Source organism: Pagrus pagrus (assembly GCF_965226575.1).
Source record: "Pagrus pagrus genome assembly, chromosome: 6".
NCBI lineage: Eukaryota > Metazoa > Chordata > Actinopteri > Spariformes > Sparidae > Pagrus > Pagrus pagrus.
Genome location: NC_140190.1, coordinates 27,079,493 through 27,103,447, shown reverse-complemented (window position 1 = coordinate 27,103,447; position 23,955 = coordinate 27,079,493). Strand labels below are relative to the sequence as shown.

The window sequence follows — 23,955 nt, the reverse complement described above, 5'->3', positions numbered from 1 at the left end:
TGGACCATTGCTCTTCATTTGGACACTTAGTATTTCCCTTTTGCCCAGAGACTGCCTTCCCTGAATTCACCACTGCTCCCCATTTCACACTAGCCCACATCCCCTTACCCTTTCACAAACCTGGGAAATCTCCACATCTCCCAAGTTGGACTCTCCCTTCCCCCTTCTGTCCCCAGTCATACCACATGGACTGAACACACACACACACACACACACACACACACACACACACACACACACACACACACACACACACACACACACACACACACACATTCCCATTCATCCTATGACCATACTCAGCCCGTTCTAATCAGGAAAACCACATTATAGGTTCACTGTGCAAGCATATATACTTTCTTGTTTGGCAGCAACCTCTAGTGGTCGCAGCAATTGTTATGACAGCAAAGGAGAAAGTAAAGGTAAAGCAGTATAAAGAGTGACATGTCCACTTTGAAAGCAAAAGTCAACTGTGAGTTATTTTAACTTACTACCATATTAAAGTGACATGACGTAGATATGACTGAAGTCACGTATGTAGTGTAGGTACGTTCATAACTAAAGTTACTTAAGTAATGCAGTTATTTTAGCCCAAACCCAATGGTTTGCTAAATTCAACCAAACTATGACGGTGTGCGATAGTGCGATGAAGTTTTGTTTTGCAGTCGCTGGTATGCAAATTTTTGTTTTGGGAATACTAGTATACTGTATGTAGTTTTGGGAGTCATTGTCAATCGACCTATTGAGTTGTTTAGGTACGAGGATGTGTTGGAAAAAGAAGCCAATCCCCAAATTGGGGCACCTGGAACCAGCGGATGTTTGGCATGTTTGCTTGAGAAATATGCGTCCAGGAACGAACCAGTTCTCAAAATTATTGTATACATACCTTATTGGCATTTAATTATTTAACATTCAGACATTATCTTTTTGACTGTATCTATGTGTGTGTCATTTCTGTTGCTTACCAATACTTTGAACCCCGTAAAATGGTTCCTTATAGCACCTTTATACATAGAACAACTCGTTCTAAGAGTGATCTATATTTCTTCTTCTTATGGTAAAATCTTCTAATGAGATACCTGGAAACCTTTTAACTCTGAAAATCAAAATACTAAGCAGGTAGAAAGAAGTTCACATCACTCGCTCTGACATTGTTATTGATGTGGGCTGTTTGAAGTGCAATGTGGGTAAAAAGAAATTGTAGCTTTCATCTACAGCAGGATGCAATCTCTCTGTTCTTTCTTCAGCTTTCTTTTACACAATTTATTTCTGCATTATGTTTTACCAGCCAGATTATATCTGTTAAGAAGCAGCATATCAAATTAGGAGCAAGCTTATCCATGACTTATCCACAGGCCAAAAGGTAGTGTATCATTTTGAGGAAACAGCCATCATAAACTTTTAAGTTATTTTGGTCTGAAGGCATGTTTGACTTTATTTGCACTTGAAGCACCTGATGCAGTTTGGAGGACAAATGTGTGTTTGATCATTGTTTTTTGCTTGTGTCTCTGAAAGTCACACCATTCATTTCACCTGGTGCCTTTCTTCAAATCAGACTTTTTCTGCAAACCCACTCAAGTTTTCCCTTGAGCATTGTTTGTAGAAACATGAAATATCACTTCCATTTTTTGTTAATATCTCAAATTTTTGAAGCGGTTCTTTGTCTGTCACAGAGTGATAGAGCCGACTGACAGGTGTTTGATTTTATCATGAACCCCCACCTCAGCATGTCCAATGGGACTTGAGTGGAAAGCGGCCTGTCACATCCTTTAACAGACTGAGCTACAGTTGGACACACACACACATACATGTCACAAAAATATACGCACAACAGAGATAGTGGGCCATCTGCAGGTTTCAGAAATCCACAAAAAAAACTCTTTAAGACTTTAAAATTAAATGGAAGCCTAATTCACTTCGCATAATGAAGTACCACCAATCTGTTTAGTCTATTCCCGATTGAACACGGCTAATTAAAGTTCTGAAACAATGGATTAGGAAAAAAAGAAACACAAGGAAATTAAGTGTTTGGGGACATGAGGTCTCACTGTTATTAAAGCAGATGCAATGAGAAAATGTGTGGAATACTATATAAACCCTGTTCTCTGTTAATCGAAGGCTTTGTTTGCAATTTATTAGCCAACATTTCATATTCAGCTGAATGCAAATGTTGCACTGAGAGACGATATAGTGAAAGGTGATGACTCTAGTTCTGTGTACATTTTGTTGTATTTTGCTTTTCCATTTTCGTATAAATAATGAACTAAAGTTTCATGAAGCAGGTTGTGATGGATTTAAAGCCACTAGATGTAGAATTTGAAATCCCAGATTCTTGTTTTGTTTATATGGCACACAGCTCTTCTCTTTTGGTTTCCTCTCACTGTTTCAGGCATAAAAAGCCTGATGAAGCAATTTTACAATACTGCTCAGCACCAAACAGCAGACAGACAAAGCTAGCTCTTACTGGTAAACATATAGATGATCATTGAGCAACTAATGGAGATATTATACTTTCCATGTCTATGAGTACATGAGGGTTCACTAGTTGCTGCTAGGATCCAGGTGCATGTAGGTGCTGTGTGGTCGCTCCAATTTGTTGGAGATACTACACTTTAACAAGCACAACATGTCCTGCAAGCAGAGGACAGAAAGTGGTAGAAACAGAACTACTTCTGTCTGTACGGTGCTGTACTCATCCTTTTCAGAGTATATTCCCAATATATATAATATATATTCCTAAAATCTAGAAAATCTTTATTTTGCTATTTTCATCTATAATTGTTGTTAAATGCATCAACAATTGTAGTACTTTGAACTCCAAACTGTTCTAAGCTGAAGTACTTCAGTACATTTATTTACTGTAAACATGTTAGATCAATACTAGAATAGGCAAGCATTGTACTGGATGATGCACACACTGTAATCAACTGGAAACTGTTGAACATTACCTGATAGATTGCAACAGAAGAAAGATGAAGAAAGAAGGGAATTCATTTTAGCACTAAATAGTGGAAAACACAATAATATATTGGGGAACCTGCTCAGAAAGACATCATTAAAAATACGCAATCTGAAAAGAGAATTTTGTTTTTTCTGCCAATTTACTTATACACCCAAGTCCAGTAGGTGGCAGTAATACACCTGTAGGCTGGTTTGCTAACAACCATTAAAACTCGGAAAGTCAAACTTGATGAAGTTAACTTGTGTTGTCAGGTTGAACTGCAGTTGGCTGTTTCAGGTTTCATGTTTCTCTGAACAGAACTCCTCTGAGCTCCTTTCTGTGTTTTTAGCTCCGTTAGCTGTTAGCTCCTTTAGCCAAACACACCGCAAGAATCAACTGGCCACTGGCTGTTAACAGCTAAGTTAACTAGATCTCCTACCGACTTCAACACGCATTTGTTGTTCACAATGTAGTTACAGTAAGATTAAGTAAGATTACAGTGTTTTTTGGGATTTTATAGTGCATCCTATTTTTCTTAGGTCTCATGCTGAGTAGCCAGCAAGTGACTGTAACTAGCACTGACACCCCGCTGTGCAGAGAAAGATGGCTGGGTGACTGAGTTAGATATTTCCTTCAAGCATGGTGGAGACCAAAAGCAGAGCAAAAACACTTGACTTGTAATGAATCCAAGTTTTTATGTCAGCTGAATAGTTAATAGTCAAATGTTTGCAAACACAGTCAATAACTTTAAAAGATCATAAAATGTCAGTATTGTATTTACAGCTTGTGTTATTTGAACAAAAAAAGATTAATTTGACTAAAACTTGTCCTTAAGGTATAATGATGACATAAAATAAGGCCATTGAGTTTACTAATCACATTTCCACACTTCAATAACTTCGATTTTCATCATTATATTTTAGGCTTTGAGCATTTTAAAGACCTGCAGATGCCCTGTTGCTGGTTGCTTACAGCTGTGGCAGGTGGCTCCTCTGTAGCCGCTGTTGGAGCAGTTACAGTGGAAGGTGCTCCAAGACTGAGTGCATCTACCTCCATGTTCACAGTGACTGGGAGAGCACCTGAGAGACAGACACAGAGAGAGAGAGAGAGAATCACAGTGTCTGTCAAAAGTTTTCTCTGAAAAGTTTCTCAAGGATGTTGATATGAAAAGGAACAACAGGCCTTCAGCACACCTGACTGTTCTGGTGAGCAGGTGTGTAGGAGGGACCTGAATAAAAGCAGTCTTAAAACACAAAAAAGTTTCAGTCTTTTAAAAGAAGATTTCACAAGTCTTTTCTTTTCATGTCAAGTGCAGCACAGGTGTATGTTGTGAGGAGTAGCTGCTGGTTGGAAACATCCCTAGTCCTGTTAACTACCGTTGCATCAGCCAGAGACAAAACTTTTGAACTCCCACCCAACCCCTCTCACAAAGAACAAAGTCACAATTTATAATTTATTTTCATATTTTTTGGCCGTAAGAAAAACACCATCTTTTTTCAAGATATGGAACCATATTTTTTTCCTTAATCTCCCATCTGCTGTGTTGCTCCTAATATATGCACACAGGACACATTTTTCTGAACAGCTTCTGATTGAACTCTTTTACACACACACATACACACACTCAAAAACGTAAAGGGGAATCCATGAGATCTTTTTCTTCTTTAGTAATTTATGCCTTTATTCTTTTGCTCATGCATCAACTTTGCAGCTGCTGCATTGTGTATCACTTCATCCTGTACAATGATGTATTTTTGTTTAACTTTTTATATAAAGTTTTGAGTTCCTAGTCTGTGGCCTTCACTGATCCTACTTACCAACTACTTATTTTGAATTGTGGACCAAACATTTAACCCTGATCTGTTCTGTGTTAACAATTTTAAAATCCCAACACAACATGCAACTGCAGCAGCAAAGCCATCCATCCAGCTGGTGTTGTGGACGATGGACATAAAGTTTCCCACAGGCTGAGAGTGTATTTGTGGTGGTGGAGCGGAGCTATTATTGGAATTCGCTGCAAAACAGTTTCATTTATTGTATATTTAGCTGGCACCAAATGTAATTAGATCAACTGTGGCTGAGTACTAATAAGCTCATTTGTATTTTCAGTCGAGTGGGCAAAATGTCCAACACACAGGAGCACTGCGTTAACAGTGATTCTGTCTTCTACAGTAACAACTAATGAGCACAATGTTTTTTTTTTCAAATCTTTCCAATTGCACATTAATGCACAATAACAGCAGAGCTTGACTGTGAAATGAATACAATAATATAACTGGTGAGCCGACCACATATAGTGAATTCTATGTGAGTGGGAAACACTGTTCCATTCAATAGTCTGCACTCGATAATATATTATCATTTTATTATAATAAGATCACATGCAAATAATTGCCCTTAGTATTTTGGTGCATAACAATAAATAAAGTAAGAGAAAAGAAAAATAAATTAGAATCGTTAATATAACATTTTAAAAATCCAATAAAAAATAGAATATTAAATATAAAAATAAGTAAATGGTGTGTTTTTAAAAATGGAAAAAATATGTTTGAAATTGTTTGAAACAAAGACAATGGAACGTGCAAAACATTAACCAAAAAAGCAAATGATTGCAGTATAGAGTACAAACAATATGCTCAGTTGCTCAGAAACTGGTCGGGTACTGGTCTAGTTCATGTAACCTTCTACATTAGCAAACACTAACTAAATGTATTCTATAAAAGTAAAATAGAATAGAAATATCTATTTTGCCCTAAAAGGCTAATGTAATAACTGTGCTGACAATGAACCTGAGAAAAAAATTCTCAGTTTTTTTTGACTGTCCAACCAAACACGTAGAATGGTGATTAGTTTTTTATTAATTATGTAGTCTATTATGTATTTTCATGTCCTAAAAATCATTAGAAATGACTGATTTGACTTATGATCCTAAAACTGTAGATAGTGTAATCTTCTTCTTGTCTCCATCCTGAAAAAATATAAACCCAATTTTATTTCTCATTACATCATATCTGTTTTTAATGTTGTATGTTTAAAGTATGAGTAATTAAGAAACAATCAAGCAATAGTTGAAGTACTCCATAACCTATTTAGAAGGCTTAATTGTCATTGTACATTTTTGTAAACCTATTTTTAGATATTTTTGCTCGTATACAATGTAATCTGATCCCTGTCTGTCATAGACTGTCACAGACCACAGTGACTCTGCTGAAGCTCAGGCAGAGTGCAGTAACTACACCAGCCCTGGGTTATGCTTGCATCTTATACTAACTGCAATATTTACATTGCTTTTTCTCCAAGACAGAGCAAGATTGAACACATTTTGTGATAACATAAAACAAACATTTGAAAGTTAACTTTCACTCATAACTCAATATTAACCATAAATGAGTTCACTGTGCTGCTGTCTACTCATGTGGAAATTCGTCTTTGACTTCAGGAGCAAAACAAATGTTGTAATAAAAATGTAAAATAAAACAAAAGGATGTGATAATATAGTGCTTACAAACAGAAATACGTTCAAGATCCTTCCTCTGCCCTGGGTCAAAATGCATGAGATAAAAATAAATAAAAAAATAAATAAGTGGGCGAACAGTTGGAATCAAAATGACAACGAATACAAGATAGTCACAAAAACAGCAGCAGTCACTAAAATCTAATAAAAAAATGTCATTTGTTAAGTAATTTCATATTACCCATCAACAGAGCATCAGTGGTATCAGTGAAGTGAGGCGTCTCTACAGAGCCCAAAGAATACTAAAAGAAATCGCCCACCCCGGCCACAGTCTGTCCACCCTGCTGCCATCTGGCAAAAGATACAGAAGTATCTGCTGCCGTACCACCAGACTACAGAGCAGCTTCTTTCCTCAGGCTGTGAGACTCCTCAATTCAACACTGCGCCATATACCGTTTGTTTTTTTCATGTGTAGCATAAAGGGTATTCAACTTACATTTCATTGTACAACACTGTTGTTGAACGATAATAAATAAACATTGATTAAAGAATCTATTAAAAGATGTTTGTCATTGCTGTAGCTGCCCTCTATGTTTATGTGAAATTGAAGGATGTATTTGTTGATTCAAGGTGTGAAAAACATTCTCCCTGAAAAACTTTATTAGATGGTGTCCACACACACAATCACACACATACATGTGTGTACTTCTACACTTATGAGCACCTCCACTTAATGCATTCCCTTGCCTTAAGCCTAACATTAACCATCAAAACTACATTTGTATTCCCAACCTTAACCCCACGCTTAACCAAAATCTCCTCACTCTCGAGGTCTAAAACTCACAGTGGTCCACACAAAGATAGGCACAAGGAGAGCATATACATACCCAGGCAAAATCCCCCTCGAGCAAAGTGAGGTGTCCAGAAGGATGAAAGAAAGGAGGTGCCTATGGAGGATTTAGGAATTAGGAAGCATGGGTGGTGCAGGATGGAAGGAGAGAAAAGCAGTGAATGTAGGAAGGAAGAGGTCAGATGGAGGGCTGGGGGTGACGGAGGGAGGGATGGATGAAGAGAGCAGCAGAGGGCTGTAGGCAGTGACTGGATATCAGCTGTATGTGGACGGTGAACCTGAGGAAATGAGGTCAGGAGACTGAGAGACTGTAAGAGAGGCTGTGTTCACACAATAAAGACAAAGGAAAGAAAAAAGGATGCTGGTTGAAATCACTGCAGTCAATAACAATGGATGATCTGTTTTCTTCATGCCAAAGTGATGAGCTCGCGTCTATTTATTTCCATCCCTTCTTGTACATTCCTCAGTTTTATGGTTACCGATGCTGTCCGGTCTCTGTCAGTGACTTTTTCTCATGAGCCTTTCTCATGATTGTTACTGTGGCTCTTTTCAAAGCTGAGACTGCGCACAGAAGCCAGAGATTTTTATGTCAAAGAAATAGTTGATGCTTTGGGAGAGAGTTCTCTCATGACTCTACACAAAGAATGAAGCTAAGCCAGTTGGCTTAACTCAGTGCAGAGACAGGACACAGAGAGGAAGAGCAAGCCTGGCTCTGTCTTTACAAAAACCAAATTGTATGAACAGTTTTTAAACTTTATTTGTACACATTAAACAAACAAGAGACGGTGATGGGATCACCCCAGCCTTGCAGCTGTCAATATGTTCTTTTCCTTTTTTTCCTTGTCTATACCATTCGCCTTCACGACCGCATCAGAAAAACAGGGAACAGCAGCAGATCATACACCTCATCAGACTCTATCCAGACATTAAACTTGTTTTATTAAGTCTTAATCAATAACATTCAGAATTAAAACGTTTCTTCTGGAGCTGATAACAGGAGTTGCGATGGAGTGAGACATCTCATTTTTTCTGATCTCTGATGAGTTGCACATGTGCAGTACCAATCAGGCAGCGGACTGAGCTCAGACAAGCCCCCAGAAAGAGCACAGCTTTAAAGCCCCTTTTGTGGCCAAACCGTGTAATTACATTGTCACGTGATGGACTGCAGCCCAAAAAGACTTTTTTCCATAAGCTTACAACGTAAAAAACAATGGATACCTTTTTTTTTTTAATTAGCGTCACAACCCCCGTGAAATGACTGGTTTCACTGCCATAACTTGAGCCATTCGGTCCAATAAAATGTGGAAAGTGTAGAAGAGCCGCACAATTAAGGGTTAGGGTTATCCCCATTCAAGTTAGCCGGGCGCTAAGGCGAAGTTAGCTAGCTAGAGACTCTGTGGAAGTCTCTAGTGCGCATGCTCTATGGGCCGCACAACAGTGAAGATCCAGGCATTTTCACACCCGCGAAGACAAACTTTTTTGGCTTCAAAAAGCAGCTGTCATCACCAGTGAGCAGCCTTCATTGGATTGTATGGGGCTCCACCTCTAATGCTGTGTCCAGATTTAATGTAACGTCCTTGGGCTCAAACGACACGGAAGCCACTAACAACAGTATCTTTAACTCAGCGCTGACTGAACGATGTTCAAGCACTGCCTGACAGGGCCGGATGGAAAGATATTAACGACCCAGCAGCCTTAACTTCAACACATGTCATAGCATCACGCCTGAAAAGGAGGGTAGATTAGCACATTCACCCGGGTGCTGTGATTACATCACAGCCGAGCTGAGCCAGAGGCGATAAATATCCGCGACTGCTGCAGGGTTAATTGATCCGCGAGTCAATCCCAATAATATACATTCACATTGCACACAAAAGCCAGATGTTAGTGGGTTAAGTGTGTTTTTTGGCCAGTGTGAGAGGTGAATGAGTGAGCTTAAGATGCAGTGGTGCTTCAGACAGTGAGAGGCTAGCTGTTTCCCCATGTCTGGTGTTGTTATACCCTTTATCATCTAACTCTAAACAGGGGATCATTCTGATTTTTATCCCATCTTGGGACCTTCCCCAACTGTACAGTCCTGCAGATCCATCATGATTAAAACAGGAAAAACTATTAAAAACATGATTATTTTAAATCTCCTCAGCATTAACTGTCACCTGGAGACTAATCATCAACATTGTAATTAAACTATTAAACCCAATTTCCCCTGTAAATTAATCGGAGACCAAGCCCAGAAAAACAGCACAAATTACAATCAGGCTACTTCTTCTCCCATGCAGGCTCCGGGAGAATATACTTTATCTTCATTGTAAGAGCAGACAAGAGGAGCAGGTAGAAAAATGCCTCTGCATGCACCCGTTTTGTCCCGACTGCCACTGCACTCGACAAAAGTTGGGGAAAGTCAACTTTTCTTGGCAAGAAACATCTGCAGCCACAGCAGGCAACTCTTTCCAGCAGCGCTGGAGTTGGAGTTTTCTCAACTATCCAGTTCACTGTGGGCAGCGCGTGACGCCTCAAACAGGAACACAGAGGGAGAAAATAACACAGATTCAGTAACACAATCGGGTCAAACGGTGAACTGCACTCACTAAATCTATTATTAATCTTCTCGGGGCTAAAAGTTTTTAGTTTTGCAAACACTTTATCTCCGGAGGGCTCCTAGCTTCATCAACAATTTGCAATGCAACCTGACAGCGTACTGCACCACACCTCAGATCACAGGACTACTGGACCGAGTGAGCAAGAGGACTTTGCAGCTTATCTAAAAGTTTCTTGTACGGTGTGACAGTCCTTTCACGTAGCTTGGATCACAGGGCTTGCATCCAGTCTTCATGGCTTCTATTACAGCCTCTGGCTAAACAAACACGGCAAAGCACCGCCCCCGATCTGCACACTATTACTGAACAGGCAGACTGGGATGTCCGACAAAGACTTCAAAAAACTGCAGTCTGCCAAGCAGCAAGAGAGAGAGAGAGAGAGAGAGGGGAACGGTAGGTAATCCTTTCAGTCTGCTCTGCACCTGGTCCAGGATAAGCTGCCACAACACACACACACACACACACACACACACGGGAGAAAGTTTGGGAAGACACAGGAGTGTGAAAGTAGACGCGAGTGTCTGAGTCACAGTGAGCAGCAGACGTGTTATAAAATCTCAGATAAACAGACTGTCACACACAACAAGAGGAGAGGACCTCTTGGTGACCTGTGTTTCTTTTTTTTTATTTGTGGATGTGTGTGTGTTTTGACTAGCTGTATTATTAAGCTGCCACGATCAGGACAGAAGCAAACAGGTCAGAATTACTGCTCTCTGACAGCTTAATTTATTTCTCTTCAAAACATACACTTACAAAGTGAGGAGAGATGTCGGCGCGAGGGAGAAGTAAGTTCAGAAACTTCATAGCAAGGCGTTAACTGGCCTTTCGGGAGTACTGGGAGATTTCCAGGTGGCCTGGAGTTTAACCAGTTTAACCCTAACCCTAACTCTAACTTCAACGCAATAGAAACACTTTGATTAGATTATATACTTTATGCAGAACTTATGTAATTGAATTACATGGACGTTATTCCATGTAAATGAAATACATGAAGTCGATGTTTTGGGGATTTTTGTTTTTCAGAGCTGAGAGAGAAAAAAGAGAAGTTAACGAGTAAAGTGCCGCTAAATGCTGTTCAATAACAGATATCTTCACGAGCAGGACACATGCTATTTAAAAAAACAGAAAACTGACACTAGAGCAGTAGGTAAAACATCATAGTTTGCAACGGACCAAGTGGCCATATTTGACGGGTTTCCATTTCTGCCAATAGATCCCCCTAAAGACTACACACTGGAAAGTTTGGTGGAAGTTTTTAATATTGTCAACAGAGGAGGCGTTGAGTATGTTGCGAACAATGGTAAACACTAACATCCCTAATAATATAGCTGTGTCCTGTTGAGATATTCTTAAAGTCTTTTCTCTTCATGAAAAACTTAGTAAGAACCTCCTCCTATGACTTTTGCCACTGATAATCACCTTAAGTCAAAATACATTTGCCTCTCAGAGGGAATTAATCCACTTAGGCTATACAGAAAGCCTCTCCTAAGGAGATGTAGCCACCGTGTTAAATGCCCAAAAATAGGAGTTTTGGATTACTAGATGGCTATTGGTGCTTCGTTTCAATCCCTGATTTCTCCTGTACCTCAGGGGGGGATTTCTCATCCCGTGTTATAAACAAGTGATTTAACCGCCCAAGAGAAGGTTCAGATTTGGAAACTTACATAAATTGAAGTGTGGATTATAAGAATTTATCCTCTTTCTGAACTTCTCCTCTTGTAAAAAGTTAGTCAGCAAACTGTCAGATTATATTTTGACATCCCTTTAATCATAATGTAAGGTGGTGAGGATTCAAGGCAAATGCAGTTTTCTTTCACCTCAGCACTCTACTTCTACCTGTCTGGATTTTTGTGCCATACCTCAAATCTCACAACACACTCATTAAAACTAAATGTACTGCACACATCTATATTATATGAATCTTCTAAAGGATATAAATATGCCTGAAAATGCAGCAGATTCTGAGCTGAGAGTCCAGACTGCAGCTCTCCAGGGTCCTGATCCTGCAGTTAGTCAGCAGCAAAGGGAACTGTCCAAAGTACCAGACAGCCAATCAGTGCCGCGTCTGTCTGTCTGTTTGGCAGGTTGATTATACCCTTGGCGAGTTGTGGTCTGAGTGCTATTGAGTATGGCTATTACTTTGTCTATTTGTGTCTTCACCCAAGCCCTTTTGTTACTATTGAAAATGTATAACACCAAAAAGGTGAAAGTAAAAAGTGTATTTTTTGGAGACTGTATTCAGCTGTAGATTAAACATGCTATCGAGTATTGAATACTGACTTAATGTTAGGGCTGCGTGAAAAACTGACATATGCCAATACGAACATTTTCACCAGATGACTTGATTAGCTGTATTTTGCCGTCAAGTGTGTGCATTCCTATAATAAGCAGCTCTCTGCCTTGGTGTTGGTTTAAGATTAAAAACGTTGTTTTACCTTTACCTTTAACTAGGAGGCCATACCAATGACATTTTTATGTAGACAAATCATTTATAAAAAATAATACATCTACAGAGCTTGTAGAAAGGTCCTGAATAAGAGTATCTCTTTTCCTTAAAAACATTATTGTGATTGTGAAATAATAATTTTAAAATGTTTGTTGGGTCCAAAATGTTTGTTTTGTTTATGTCTTTGTCTAACAAGGTTTGTGAGTCAATATAAGGCCGTTAGAATCACATGGTTTCTGTGTTTAATCAGCGTCAAGAGTCTTGTTGTTGCCAGTTTGTGGTAAAAACGTGTGTATGTATGTAGACAGCATACTGTACTGCCTTCATGTTACTGTAGCTAGAGAACAGAGTGACATTCACAATGTTTGGTTAATGAGCCTTGTTGAATCAACAAAAGTAGCTTGAGAGCATCTACAGGTACTCAACTGACTTCAAAGAGAACAGCAACCCATGAAATAAAATTTCCATCTGTGGATCACACTGAGGAGGAAAAAAGAGAAACTGTGTCTGCATAATGTATTATAATATGATTTTTAAACATGTCATCCAAACCAGGAGCAATTAAATCAAAAATCCTGTCACTGTTTTCACAAATCCCATAATGAATCACTTTAAACCAAAGCAGCACACAAAGCAGAAGAAAATCTTGAAAAAAGTTGTGCGCAAAAAGACAAAAACAGAAATGAAGTGATGACACAAAACTTGTGTATCAGCCTGTGTAGCATCACATTCATTGGGATGTGTGGGTTTGACAGCAGTGAAGAAAACAGTTAAGATGGTACTTCAGGACACTAACCTGTCGATGATGCCGCACATGTCGATCTGTAAGTGGCTGTAGTTTCCCAGCAGCCTTTGTTGCACCTTGATCAGGTCAACAGGTTGGTTATCCAGAGTCAACAGACGCATGCAGCCCTGAAACACCCTGAAGGGGTTCCTGCACTCCTGACTGCTCTTCTGAACAGGACAACCTGAAGAGGGAAACACACAAATATTAATCAATGATCAGGATGAATAGTTGTTCAGCCGGTTAAAATAAAGGTTTAGGGGGAAAAAAGTCTTCTCTGATTCTAGCTTCTTACATATTTTCTAGAGCTTAGCTTTTTATTGTTTTGGTGTGAACCTAAAGAAATGTTAAATGTCTTTTAATCAATATATAGTATTTATTGTTGTATACAGTCACAGTCAAAAGTTCACTTCCACTTGTAAAGAATGTGTATCATCGCAGTCTCCAGTTTCAATGGTTTCTACAGCTCTCATGTTTCTGTGATGGAACGAGAGGAACACAAACTACTTTGTCACAAAAGACATTCATGAAGTTAGCTTCAAATCTGAATTTAGTATGGGTCTTCTGAAAATGACCAAATCTGCTGGGTCAAAAATATACATCTTACCTCTTAACCTCTTAAATTCTTCTGACTGATTATGATCGATAATGGCTGGTGACTTTTCTGGGCCCATTTTAATACAGTAGGCTTGTTCAAAATGATTTGGAACTGTTATTTTAAGGTAAGTGCTTTAATGCATTTGGATATAAAAGTCTGTAATGCCTGAGATGGCAGCTGTATGGCATATATCCCACAACTTCCCACAGCCTAACCAGTCGTGTTGCACTGATGTGAGCGCACAGTTGAGATTGACAACAGTTTTAACCAATTTGGTGAGGCTGCAGACGGACTTCTTATAGGTATGGAAGAAGAGGATATCATGCTAATACACAGGATTACCATGAAAGGTGCAGTTATTCAAACATTTGACATTAAGCTTGCGTTTGCTCAAGTGCTCTGGTGAGATGAGCTGTCGTGGTGAAAGTGTGCGCATGCAAAGTAGAAGTATAGCCTGTAGGGGAAAAAAAAGAAAAGTTATTTTGGGGAAGTCATCAAACTTTTGAAGTGTTTTTATTTTTTCTATCAGATCTGACTAGTGATTCTATACATGCAGTTTTTATGTCTCAGTGACCATTGAAAGAGACGTTCTGGCTCTCTCCCCCAGAGTTGAGAAGTAGGAAAGTACAAATACTTTGTTACTGTTCTTAAGCAGATTTTTCAGGTAACTGTACTTAACTTAAAGAGGCCATATTGTGCCTTTCCATTTTTGTGCATGTAAAAGGTCTGCAAAGTCCACGCCAAAGGGCTTTACTGTCCCACAGAAAACACTGCTCCTGCACTGCCTGAAACACCTGGTTTAGAGTCAAGCCTTTATTTTCGTAACTTCTGCGTGTCACTATGTAACAGGTGTTATATAAATAATATATATTTCTATATATTTATTATAAAATATATACACTCAGTCAGTCAGCAGACATACAGTTGCTACTGCTATAGCTGCGTTATTTTTGATCACACTACTTTGCTCTGCATGACCCGCCCTACTCTGCCTCTAATTGGCTACATCCTGCCCCTTAAGTAATGCGCATGCGCAACTCTCACCAAAGATTGAACAGAGGCAAGATGTCGCACTCTGTTGCTAAAACTGAGCGTTCAAGATACAGTGTAAAAAAAGGAATGCTGCAGCAATGCACCATATGAGAAAAATAATGTGTTTTTTGAAAATTAAAGTATGTAAACCTGTTCTACTAGGACTCCCAGATAAAAGCATGAACCTGAAAATTAGCATAATATGACCTCTTTAAATAATTATTTTCTGACAACTTTTTACCTTATCCCCCACATTTGACCACAAGTATCTGACAACAAAGCAGACTTGTTACTATAGTTTTAATGCATTTGAGGGGAATTATTGACAATTTTTATTTTACATCATTCCTCAATGGCTCGGACAAATTCTACTGATTCTACGTTTATGTCTTTGAATTATATTAATATGACATAAGGTCCAGTTAGCTTTCCATAGAAATGGCCGGTAGAAATGTCCTTCAGAGGGAAACTATTTACTTGATACTTTGAGTAGATTTCAGAGCTTGTACCTTCTTAGTAAGAAGTTGAATCAGTACTTTTTTTTACACAAGGAAATGTACTTTACTTGAGTAAACAATATTTGGACTATCGGCAGATCTCCTCTCCCTATTCATTTAGACAGGGACCTGATCTCGTTAGCCCGATATAACTGCCCGGGGGGCATTACCTGGATGGCTGCTGAGAGTTGCATGTTAAGATTTAATGTGGGCAAGAGGCTTATTATCCCAAGATTACTGCAGAATCTACAATTTTTTTTTAGCTATTTTTAAGTTCAGAGGCACTTCTGTCTCCACTTCATGATCTCAATGTAATGATGGCATAGGCAGACCTGAGGAGGCTGTCATTCAAACCACTCTTTGCCAAAGCATGTAAATGAGCTCCGTGTCTCATCCATCTGTGATTCGTGCTAGAGATTGATCCTGGATGGTCCTGGAAGGCTCTGCATTGCTCTAATTACAGTCAGCCCATCAGGCGCACAGTTCGACACCTCCCAGCAGAGGTGAGAGGAAAGATGAGTCACTGTTTATTGTCGCTTTAAATTTCAGGAGCTCAAAAGAAAATTTTTGTTGTAGCTGTTTTCCTTTTGACAACCACAATGACACAAGGAGGAAGTTTTTGAAAACTGGTATTATTGCATTAAGTCATAGGACTCGGGCTGTGTCAGTATAATTCTAAGTAAGAACCAAGAACTGTAAACAAAACCAGTGTAATTCTTTGTGTCCTTGACTTTGTTCTACAATCTTACAGGTGGACTACCACGTGACTTGTATATATCTACATGCTGTATTTGTGTGTGAGTGTACAAGTGTATGTGTAGACTGGTGGGAGTGGGAACGTAATAGAAGCACTGCACAGACAGGAGAGGAGGAAATTAAAAAGGAAAGTGATTGCTGAGAGAGGAATGCATCAAGGACGGAAGAGCAAAAAGCAAAAAGGAAACTGGCAAAGAGGCAGGACAAAGTAGAGGAGAAATATCACTAGAAGAAAGGAGACGTCAAAGAAAGTGAGAGGAAAGAGGAGGAGGAGGAGGGAGCGGAGAGGGAGAGACTAAGCAGCTTTATGACTTCATCCCTCTCTGGGTGGCACTAAACCTCCAAAGAGATCTGGAGATGATAATTATTACCGAAGTACCTCCATGAATTTTAACCAGTCCTGAACGTCCATGTCAGCAGTTTTCAACTTTCACAGCAAAACACTTCCAATTGCAATTTAACATATTTGTCAAGGGAAGGCCCACACACATGACGCATGTTTTCTGACATGTCTTCTTACCACCAAAGAAGAGCTGACTGTCTGCGGTCAGAGGAAGTGGGATGCTGACGTGAGCGGTGGCTCCTTCGTCTTTGTCCACTGTGATGCTCAGGTGATCTTGTCTGGAGTTCAGCTCCACAGAATGCCACTGACCATCATTCAGACCTGAACCTGTTTGCACACAGAGACAAGAATTCATGCAAAATTAGTCAAACCGTTTTAGTTTGTGAACATTTAAATCTTTACTGTGACCTATGATTGATTTTATGCTCTTTGTTGTTTGAGTTTGGCTGCAAATCAGGATCATGAGTTTGTTTTTTAGTTTGTTAAACTCAATGGTGCTTGAGCCTTGCTGAGATAAGATAATTGATAAGTCTGAGTTCTAAGTGCTGTATCGTAGGTAACTGGACCTGTTTCAGTTTCTTGAAGACGTTTCACCTCTCATCCAAGAGGCTTCTTCAGTTAGAGTCGTTAAGGACACGTGTGAGCTGGGAGTTTCAGAGTCATTAGGGCCACTTGTGGGTCGTTGACCCAACTGGCCTTCATGTGGGTTGCTAGGGCTAGGTGAGCCCAGGTGTGAGTGGTTGTTAAGCTGTCTGGGGAGAGAACTCAGTACAACATTGTAGGTGGGTGATAAGTAATGTCTTAGGCCACCTCCTCTGTTCAAAGACGGTCATTCCAGTGGGTGATGTCGAACAGCAAGTATTCTGTGTGTGTGTAGGTTTTCTGTACACCTCAGTGTTGAGGCTTCTGTCTTCTTCAATGTGTACTGCACAGTCCAAGAAGGGCAGTCTGTCTCCTCTGAAATCTTCCTGCGTGAACTTGATGTTAAGGTCCACAGCATTTATATGTTCTGTGAAGGCTTCCACTTCCCTCTGCCCTCAACTTCTTCCATGTAGTGGTTGGCCACTATTGGGGACACCGGTGAGCCTATGGCACAGCCATGCTTCTGTCTGTAGAAACCTTCACTGTACTAGAAGTAGGTGGCCATCAGACAGAGGTCAAGTAAGGCACAAATGTGGTCTGGGATGAAGTTGGTTCTGCTGGACAGAGTGCTGTCCTGTAGCAGGTGTTTCTTTACCACTTCTTGAGTTGGAATGCATGTAAAAGGTGAGGTGACATCAAAGGAAACCATTGTTTCGTCTGAGTCCAGTGTTATTTCTCTCACCTTGTTGGAGAAATCCTGTAAGTTTTTGATGTGGTGTTGAGTGTTACCGACCAAAGGAGCTAAGATACTGGCTAAGAGCTTGGATATGTTATAGGTAACTGAGTTGATGCTGATGCTGATGTGTCTGAGTGGTGCTCCTTCTTTGTGTATCTTGGGGAGTCCATAAATGCATGGAATGGATTCCCTGGGGTACAATTGGCAATATAATGGCCTGTCAAAGGCTTTGTCCTTTTCCAGTTTTTGTAGATATTCTATAGACTTCTTTCTGTAGCTACTAGTAGGATCTCTGGTAGGTGAGCCTCTTGAAGCACTTAGAGTTACCATGACTTGGATGACTGACAACCTTCACCAACAAGATAAGTCTGAGTGTAATACCTACAATACTGTTACGCTAAGTAGCCAAGACATCTCAAGGTTATAATAAGCCAGAAGCCACATTTTGATTTGACAAAATGTCATGAGCTCATTAGATTTTATTGGAGCCTTCAACACATCGGACAGTCTTGAACTGCAGAGGAAGTTTTATAGGGATTACAACTTTCGTTTACGTATGACCACCTGATATCATGTGACCAAACAAGAGCAAATTGGAATGGTCCAATATCAAACTTGATATCCCTGTATCACTCAAAATCTTAACCACCCTGCTTAACCGTAAATTAGTATCAACGGATCTGTAACAACCAACCACAAGGACAACAAAACACTGCAGATGGAATCATAATCTCCATTGTGATGTGGAAGAATTATTGATGTTAATTAGGATCCACATCAAATTGCACTCACTCATAGATACCAGCCACTTATATATGGGAAACATTTGTCTATCAAGACCCATGCATTATTCTCTGAGAAATAAACAAAAATGTCGAAAACGAACCAATCGCACAACGTTAATGAAAGTAAGAAAAAAATCCTGGATCCATCCTTTCATCTGGATCCGCACCAACAGTTAATGGGGTTTTGCACCAAGACCCATCCTCCATCCAAGTTTCATGGAAATCCGTTTGGTAGTTTTTGTGTAATGCTGCTGACAAATCAACAAACCTGACATGTGATTCAAAGCCCCAGAGTTAGCATGTGAGCCATGGAGATGAAACTTTGACCCTAAATATTTAAGCTCTGGCTTCATTGGTCACGTCACCTATGCAGACCGTTCACAGAGCTGATGTGCAGCAGAATATATATATTTGTTTTGACTGGCTACACCTGCAGCACACCAAAACGTAAAGTTGTGTGAGTCACAGGCACAACAAGATGATGAACTTTTATTTTGGGGAATGTGTCGTTACATCTACAGACCACAGCAAGCTTTTTATAGTTACTAAGCAACCATCAGCTGAATGTTAAATGTGGCAGGGTGATAAAGTTCCCAAAGTTGAAGCCAGCTAGAGTCATCTCCTGTTTACCGGCACTTGTGCATACTTAGAAAATATTAATTGAAGATTAGTTTATTTTTACACATGTAGAGTGGGTCTCCTTAGCATATATACCCCACTTATGTGCTGCTCCCATACCTGATGTAGCCAGTTTCATTGGTTACAGCGAAAATGTAGTGCTGCAGCAGCCACTCTGTGAACAGTCCACATATGTCTTATATTTTTGTACTTTTATATTTCTAACTTATAGGTCATTGTACAAGAGCATTCAGAGTGGAAAGCAAAGGAAGAGGGGAAACTGGACAATGAAACTGGGGTCTGTGAAGGCCGTACCATTTGTTTCACATCATTTTACCCATAAAACCATTCACTGCCCTATGGAGGGGGGCATTGTCATCCTGGAAGAGACCACTCCCATCCAGAACCACATCAGCAACAGGCCCTCCACAGCATAACAGAGCCACAGTATTAAATTTTTTCCTTTGATTTGTCATTCGTCTGCATCTGAATGTAAATAAGAGCTCAGCACAGCCACTTCTCCATTGGAAATTTGGCCGGTTCAGCGTTGTGCTTTTAGTGTTCAAGCCCTGCTGCAAATCACTTCTAGTTCTTCTGCTTGAACAGAATAAACACTGCTGGTGTCATGTGTGTGGCTTAAATCTGAGCTATGAGAACATGTTATGTCATCTCTGTTATACAACAGAACAAAAACAAATGCCAAACTCGTAATGTAATGACTGGACCGACCTGCGCTAAGCTCCAGCTGAGCCCTGCCACCTCTACTGATCTGTAGGCGCAGTCTGGCCTCGCTCAGGTACAGCCACACCATGCCCTCCTGCTGCAGGAGGTCGAAGGTCAAGAGAAGCCCAGCCTTGTTCCATGTCCGGAACTGCAGCGCCACGGAGACGACCCCTGATGACCACGTTGTCAGCCCTGGCAACTGGAGGAAGCTGTGGGAGTCGGTGAACGTCGCAGAGACCGAAACTGGCTCAGCACAAGAAAAGGTCACATTGCCCTGGGAGAGAGAGGCGGGAAGGGGGAGAGAGAAATGATTATGAAAGAGATAATAAAACATGAATATTCATTAGTTGCGGAGGCTGACTCGGTTTGACTAGATGTCACAGAGGTCTCATCAGCTCTCTGAAAAAGGACACCTGTATTAACATATTGATATCAGCTGAGCAGCTAAAAACAGCTGAAAACCTGAAGCATCAGGGTCACACAGCGTTTGTACCCACATTCATTATTCGTTTCACATCTCCAAAATCGAAACGATAGAATGGATAAACTGATGTCAGACTAGAACAATTGTTTTCAGAAGCGCTGCAGTTCAATCCAAAGTACAGACGCATTAGCATGATTGAAATTTCTGTAAAACATCAGAAAAACGAAATAACCTATGGGGGGGAAATAAAGATATTCAGCACGAAAAGGATACATGATGTAGTTAGTGTTTTTTTTATAATGTATTCAGGGAACTCTCTTAAACAGCATAATGTCAGCCACAAATTGTGCATTGATTCCCATTATCATGCAAACATAAAAATCATATTAAATAAGTTTTCTGTGATGTCTAATGTACCAGTTTTTCCCTCATTTTCATTAATCTTCCGTCCCTGATTCATTTTTCTTCTCTAACTTTCTACTTCTCTCCTTTAGAATTTTTTGCTTTGGGCTCTCTAACTCGGAAATGTGCGAGCGATGACATCGGTGATGATAATGAAGGAGATTATGATGATGCTAATGGCAATAATGATGATGATGGCGGGTATGAAAAATAAAGAGGATGGTGATACAGATGATGAAAATAATGTTAATGACAATAATAATCATGACAGTGACCGTTAGCATAATAACGACACTGATGAGGGGAGAGGAGAAAATAGTGGGAGGAAGAGGACGAAAAGTCTGGAGTGAACAAAAGAGTCGACTTGTTCTCAAGTTTCTTAGAATGACAGCATTAGATTATAATGCAGATAAAGAGTGTTAACAACTGAGAAACTACAGGACAAAAGAGTGAATTGCTGGTGTCATCAACAGATTTACAAGGCAACACTCTTATCTTATCTATGTCCACTCGGCAACTATTTTGACAATTGTTTGAGTCAGTTTAATCAAGAAAACAGTCAGCAAAATAATCCATAATAATTATTAGTTTCAGTCCATGGTAACAATTTTGCCACAACAGTAAGATGATTGCTTAGTAATAATAATCTAATGCTATACAGTAGTACACCACTCAAAATTAGTTAGGGATATTGGGATATGGGTACATATATGCATGTGCATGGATGTGCAATAAAAGTCTAATGAAATGTGTTGCATTATATTCGGGGACCAAAAAAAAATATCACAAAACGCAAAATAAAAATTCTGATATGTCACAGGATAAACAATCAAGTGAGACACTAAAATATCCCTATATATATGAAACATATATAATGTAACAATCAGAGCAGTTATTTTTCTGGATCGAGTTCAATTAGTTTTGATACTTAAAAGTAAATTTCCCTGATTATACTACATATGTACTGCATGGTATTATTCCATGTTGCTATAAAGAAAGTAATCTCTGTCTGTCTGTCTTTTGGTCTGTCTGTGGTTTGCATGTCTCGAGAACTGTTCATCCGATCTACTTCATACTTTCAGGCAGGTTTGTTGCTGGGGACCAAAGGAAGTGCAGTGCCGATTTGTTGTAATTTAGACAACAAACAACACTTTCAATATAAAGAAAGTTGTTGCAGTGCCGAATCGCACAAAATGCCAAAATCTACATAATTTTGCTTTAACTAATGGCAACCTTATGTTGAGTAGCAGGTAAAGGAAGCTGCCTTCTTCTGTGGTATTGACCAGGAATCCCGCTAACAAAGCTCTGCTATTACAATGATAAACATGCTTAACTTCGTATAAATCGTTTACAATAAAAGTCACCTGTCATGTAGTCATTTCATCATTCAATCAGGAAACGTTCTCCTGAAAACAGCTGAAAGTGAATATGAGTTACCACCTACGAGGCCAGGCTGAGACATCAGCTACTTTCACTTTTAATGTTAATGTTTTGATAGCCCTCTGCAATCAGTGTGGACCATGAAGTCGTTTGGAAGAGCTGTTCTCGAGAAAGCTGCAGCGACCGAGCAATCGAACAGGCACATTTTGAACGGGCACTGCACTAGTTGTTTATGGATGTTCCAAAGATGCTGCAACACAATGACTCACCACAGCAGACACCTGGTGGTTGTTCTTCTTAGCCAGGTAGATCAGGTTGAGGTCGTTGTAGAGCAGGTTTTCCAGGCAGCCATGGAAGTTCCTGTTGGAAAGGATGGGCTTCTGCAGTCCGTGGCTCTGGACAGCTCCCAGGCTCAGCTGCACAAGGAAACAACACATGTGATATATGTAAAAAGAAAAAAAAAAGAAAAATACATAAACACACCTAAAACAGTAAACATTTGGATTCAAAGGTAACTAACATGAATTGAAAATGATTAGAGCTACCATACGATAGTCTGTAAAGAGTGAGACTACAAAGAGATTTTGAACAGAGTACCTCTTTAAAATGTGTATGTTTCACCTGGTGAATGTCCCAGTGGCTGAGCTCAGCTGGTATGTGGACCTGCTGAGTGTTTTTATCCACGGTGAGGTTGAGATGAGTGCTGAGCCGCTCCAGCTTCACATGGTGCCAGTGCTGGTCATCCAGCAGACTTCCCAGAGACACAAGAAGCTGCCCGCCGGAGGATGAACTCACACCTACAACGGGGGTGAGAATGAAAAAGAAACGATTTTGTTGCCATGATGGTGCGTTTGATGGCTGCGCAGTGACTCCAGGTAATGCAGGAATCCTCTTATCTGCGCTTCCCGCTGAGAAACTTTGATTCATTTCTGAGTTAGCTCAAAAACACTACAAGGTCAGCATCCTCCTCCTCCATAATGCATTCTTAACAAGGACAAACCTGCCTGAAGAAATCATTAGAAAGCACTTCACTTATTTCGTTGAGCAGTTGAACCTGAAGGAAGGTTCATGTTTGATTGATCTAAACAAAAAGTCGCTGAAACGTTGCAGCTTCAGTGGAATATTTTCATCTTTGTTCCTAACAGGGAGCAGGTCACCGAGGTCACCCCGTCTCATTAGAGCACATATGCTGTAAGGGAGGAGGACCCACCGCGATAAATGATGACGCTGCAAAATGACAGCAGGACATAATTAATGACAGGCCCAACACCAGCAGGTCCAAACTGGTGAATCCATGTCTGCATCCCCAAACGTGTTGTGAGAGAGAAGAGTTTCTGCTGACAGAGGGAGCTACAACAGAAGGAGATAGATAGATAGATAGATAGATAGATAGATAGATAGATAGATAGATAGATAGATAGATTCTCAAATGAAGCATTCCTTTGATGATTGGGACATTTAATGAAATTACATATTTGGTTACAGCTTGAATAAGTGGAAATAGAAGGCGAGCGATCAATAAACGAAATGCGAGGTCAAACATTTATAGAAACACTTAACTTTCATTCATGAAACCCCCTCTCTCTTTCTTACTCTGTGTCAGTCTTAATCCCCCTCATTCCCCCTCTCATCCTCCGCATGCCTGTGAGCAATAACTGCTCGATTTATCCACACTGAGTAGGCTAATATTGAATGTTCTTGTCTTTAATCTGAGGAGTCTGCGCTCAACACCAGTTTCCACTTTCCAGGAGTCTACTGTTCCAGACAGCTCCCTGGGGCAATATCACCTTATCATATTCTGTCTGCTGCTCCATTATGGCTCTTTGCTCGAGCTCTAAATCTGTTTATGAAGGACGACAATGACAGGTCTTATCAGGAGACAGACTGTTATAATTGTTTCAGCATTCCAGCGTCACGTGGTGTCACTATTTGAAATACAGCTTGGCTGTAAAAATAATGTACTTTCACTAAACCAATTCTCAGTTTTAGTCACAGCAGGGAATTGAG

At 40.0% G+C, this 23,955-nt stretch overlaps 1 protein-coding gene across 2 annotated transcripts in view; it reads right to left on the bottom strand.

The window, feature by feature from the left end:
- The window catches only part of LOC311258870 (contactin-associated protein-like 4), a 127,143-nt gene that overhangs the window by 39,226 nt on the left and 63,962 nt on the right, over positions 1-23,955 (bottom strand). The window contains exons 6-11 of one of the 2 annotated variants that reach the window (XM_084355519.1): positions 22,546-22,745; positions 22,218-22,364; positions 19,749-20,016; positions 16,476-16,625; positions 13,085-13,256; positions 3,914-4,020 (exon numbers count right to left, since the gene is read on the bottom strand). In XM_084355519.1, the coding sequence (XP_084211645.1) occupies positions 3,914-4,020; positions 13,085-13,256; positions 16,476-16,625; positions 19,749-20,016; positions 22,218-22,364; positions 22,546-22,745 (1,044 nt within the window). The remainder of the gene's footprint in view (positions 1-3,913; positions 4,021-13,084; positions 13,257-16,475; positions 16,626-19,748; positions 20,017-22,217; positions 22,365-22,545; positions 22,746-23,955) is intronic. The other variant, XM_084355520.1, reaches the window with a different exon arrangement.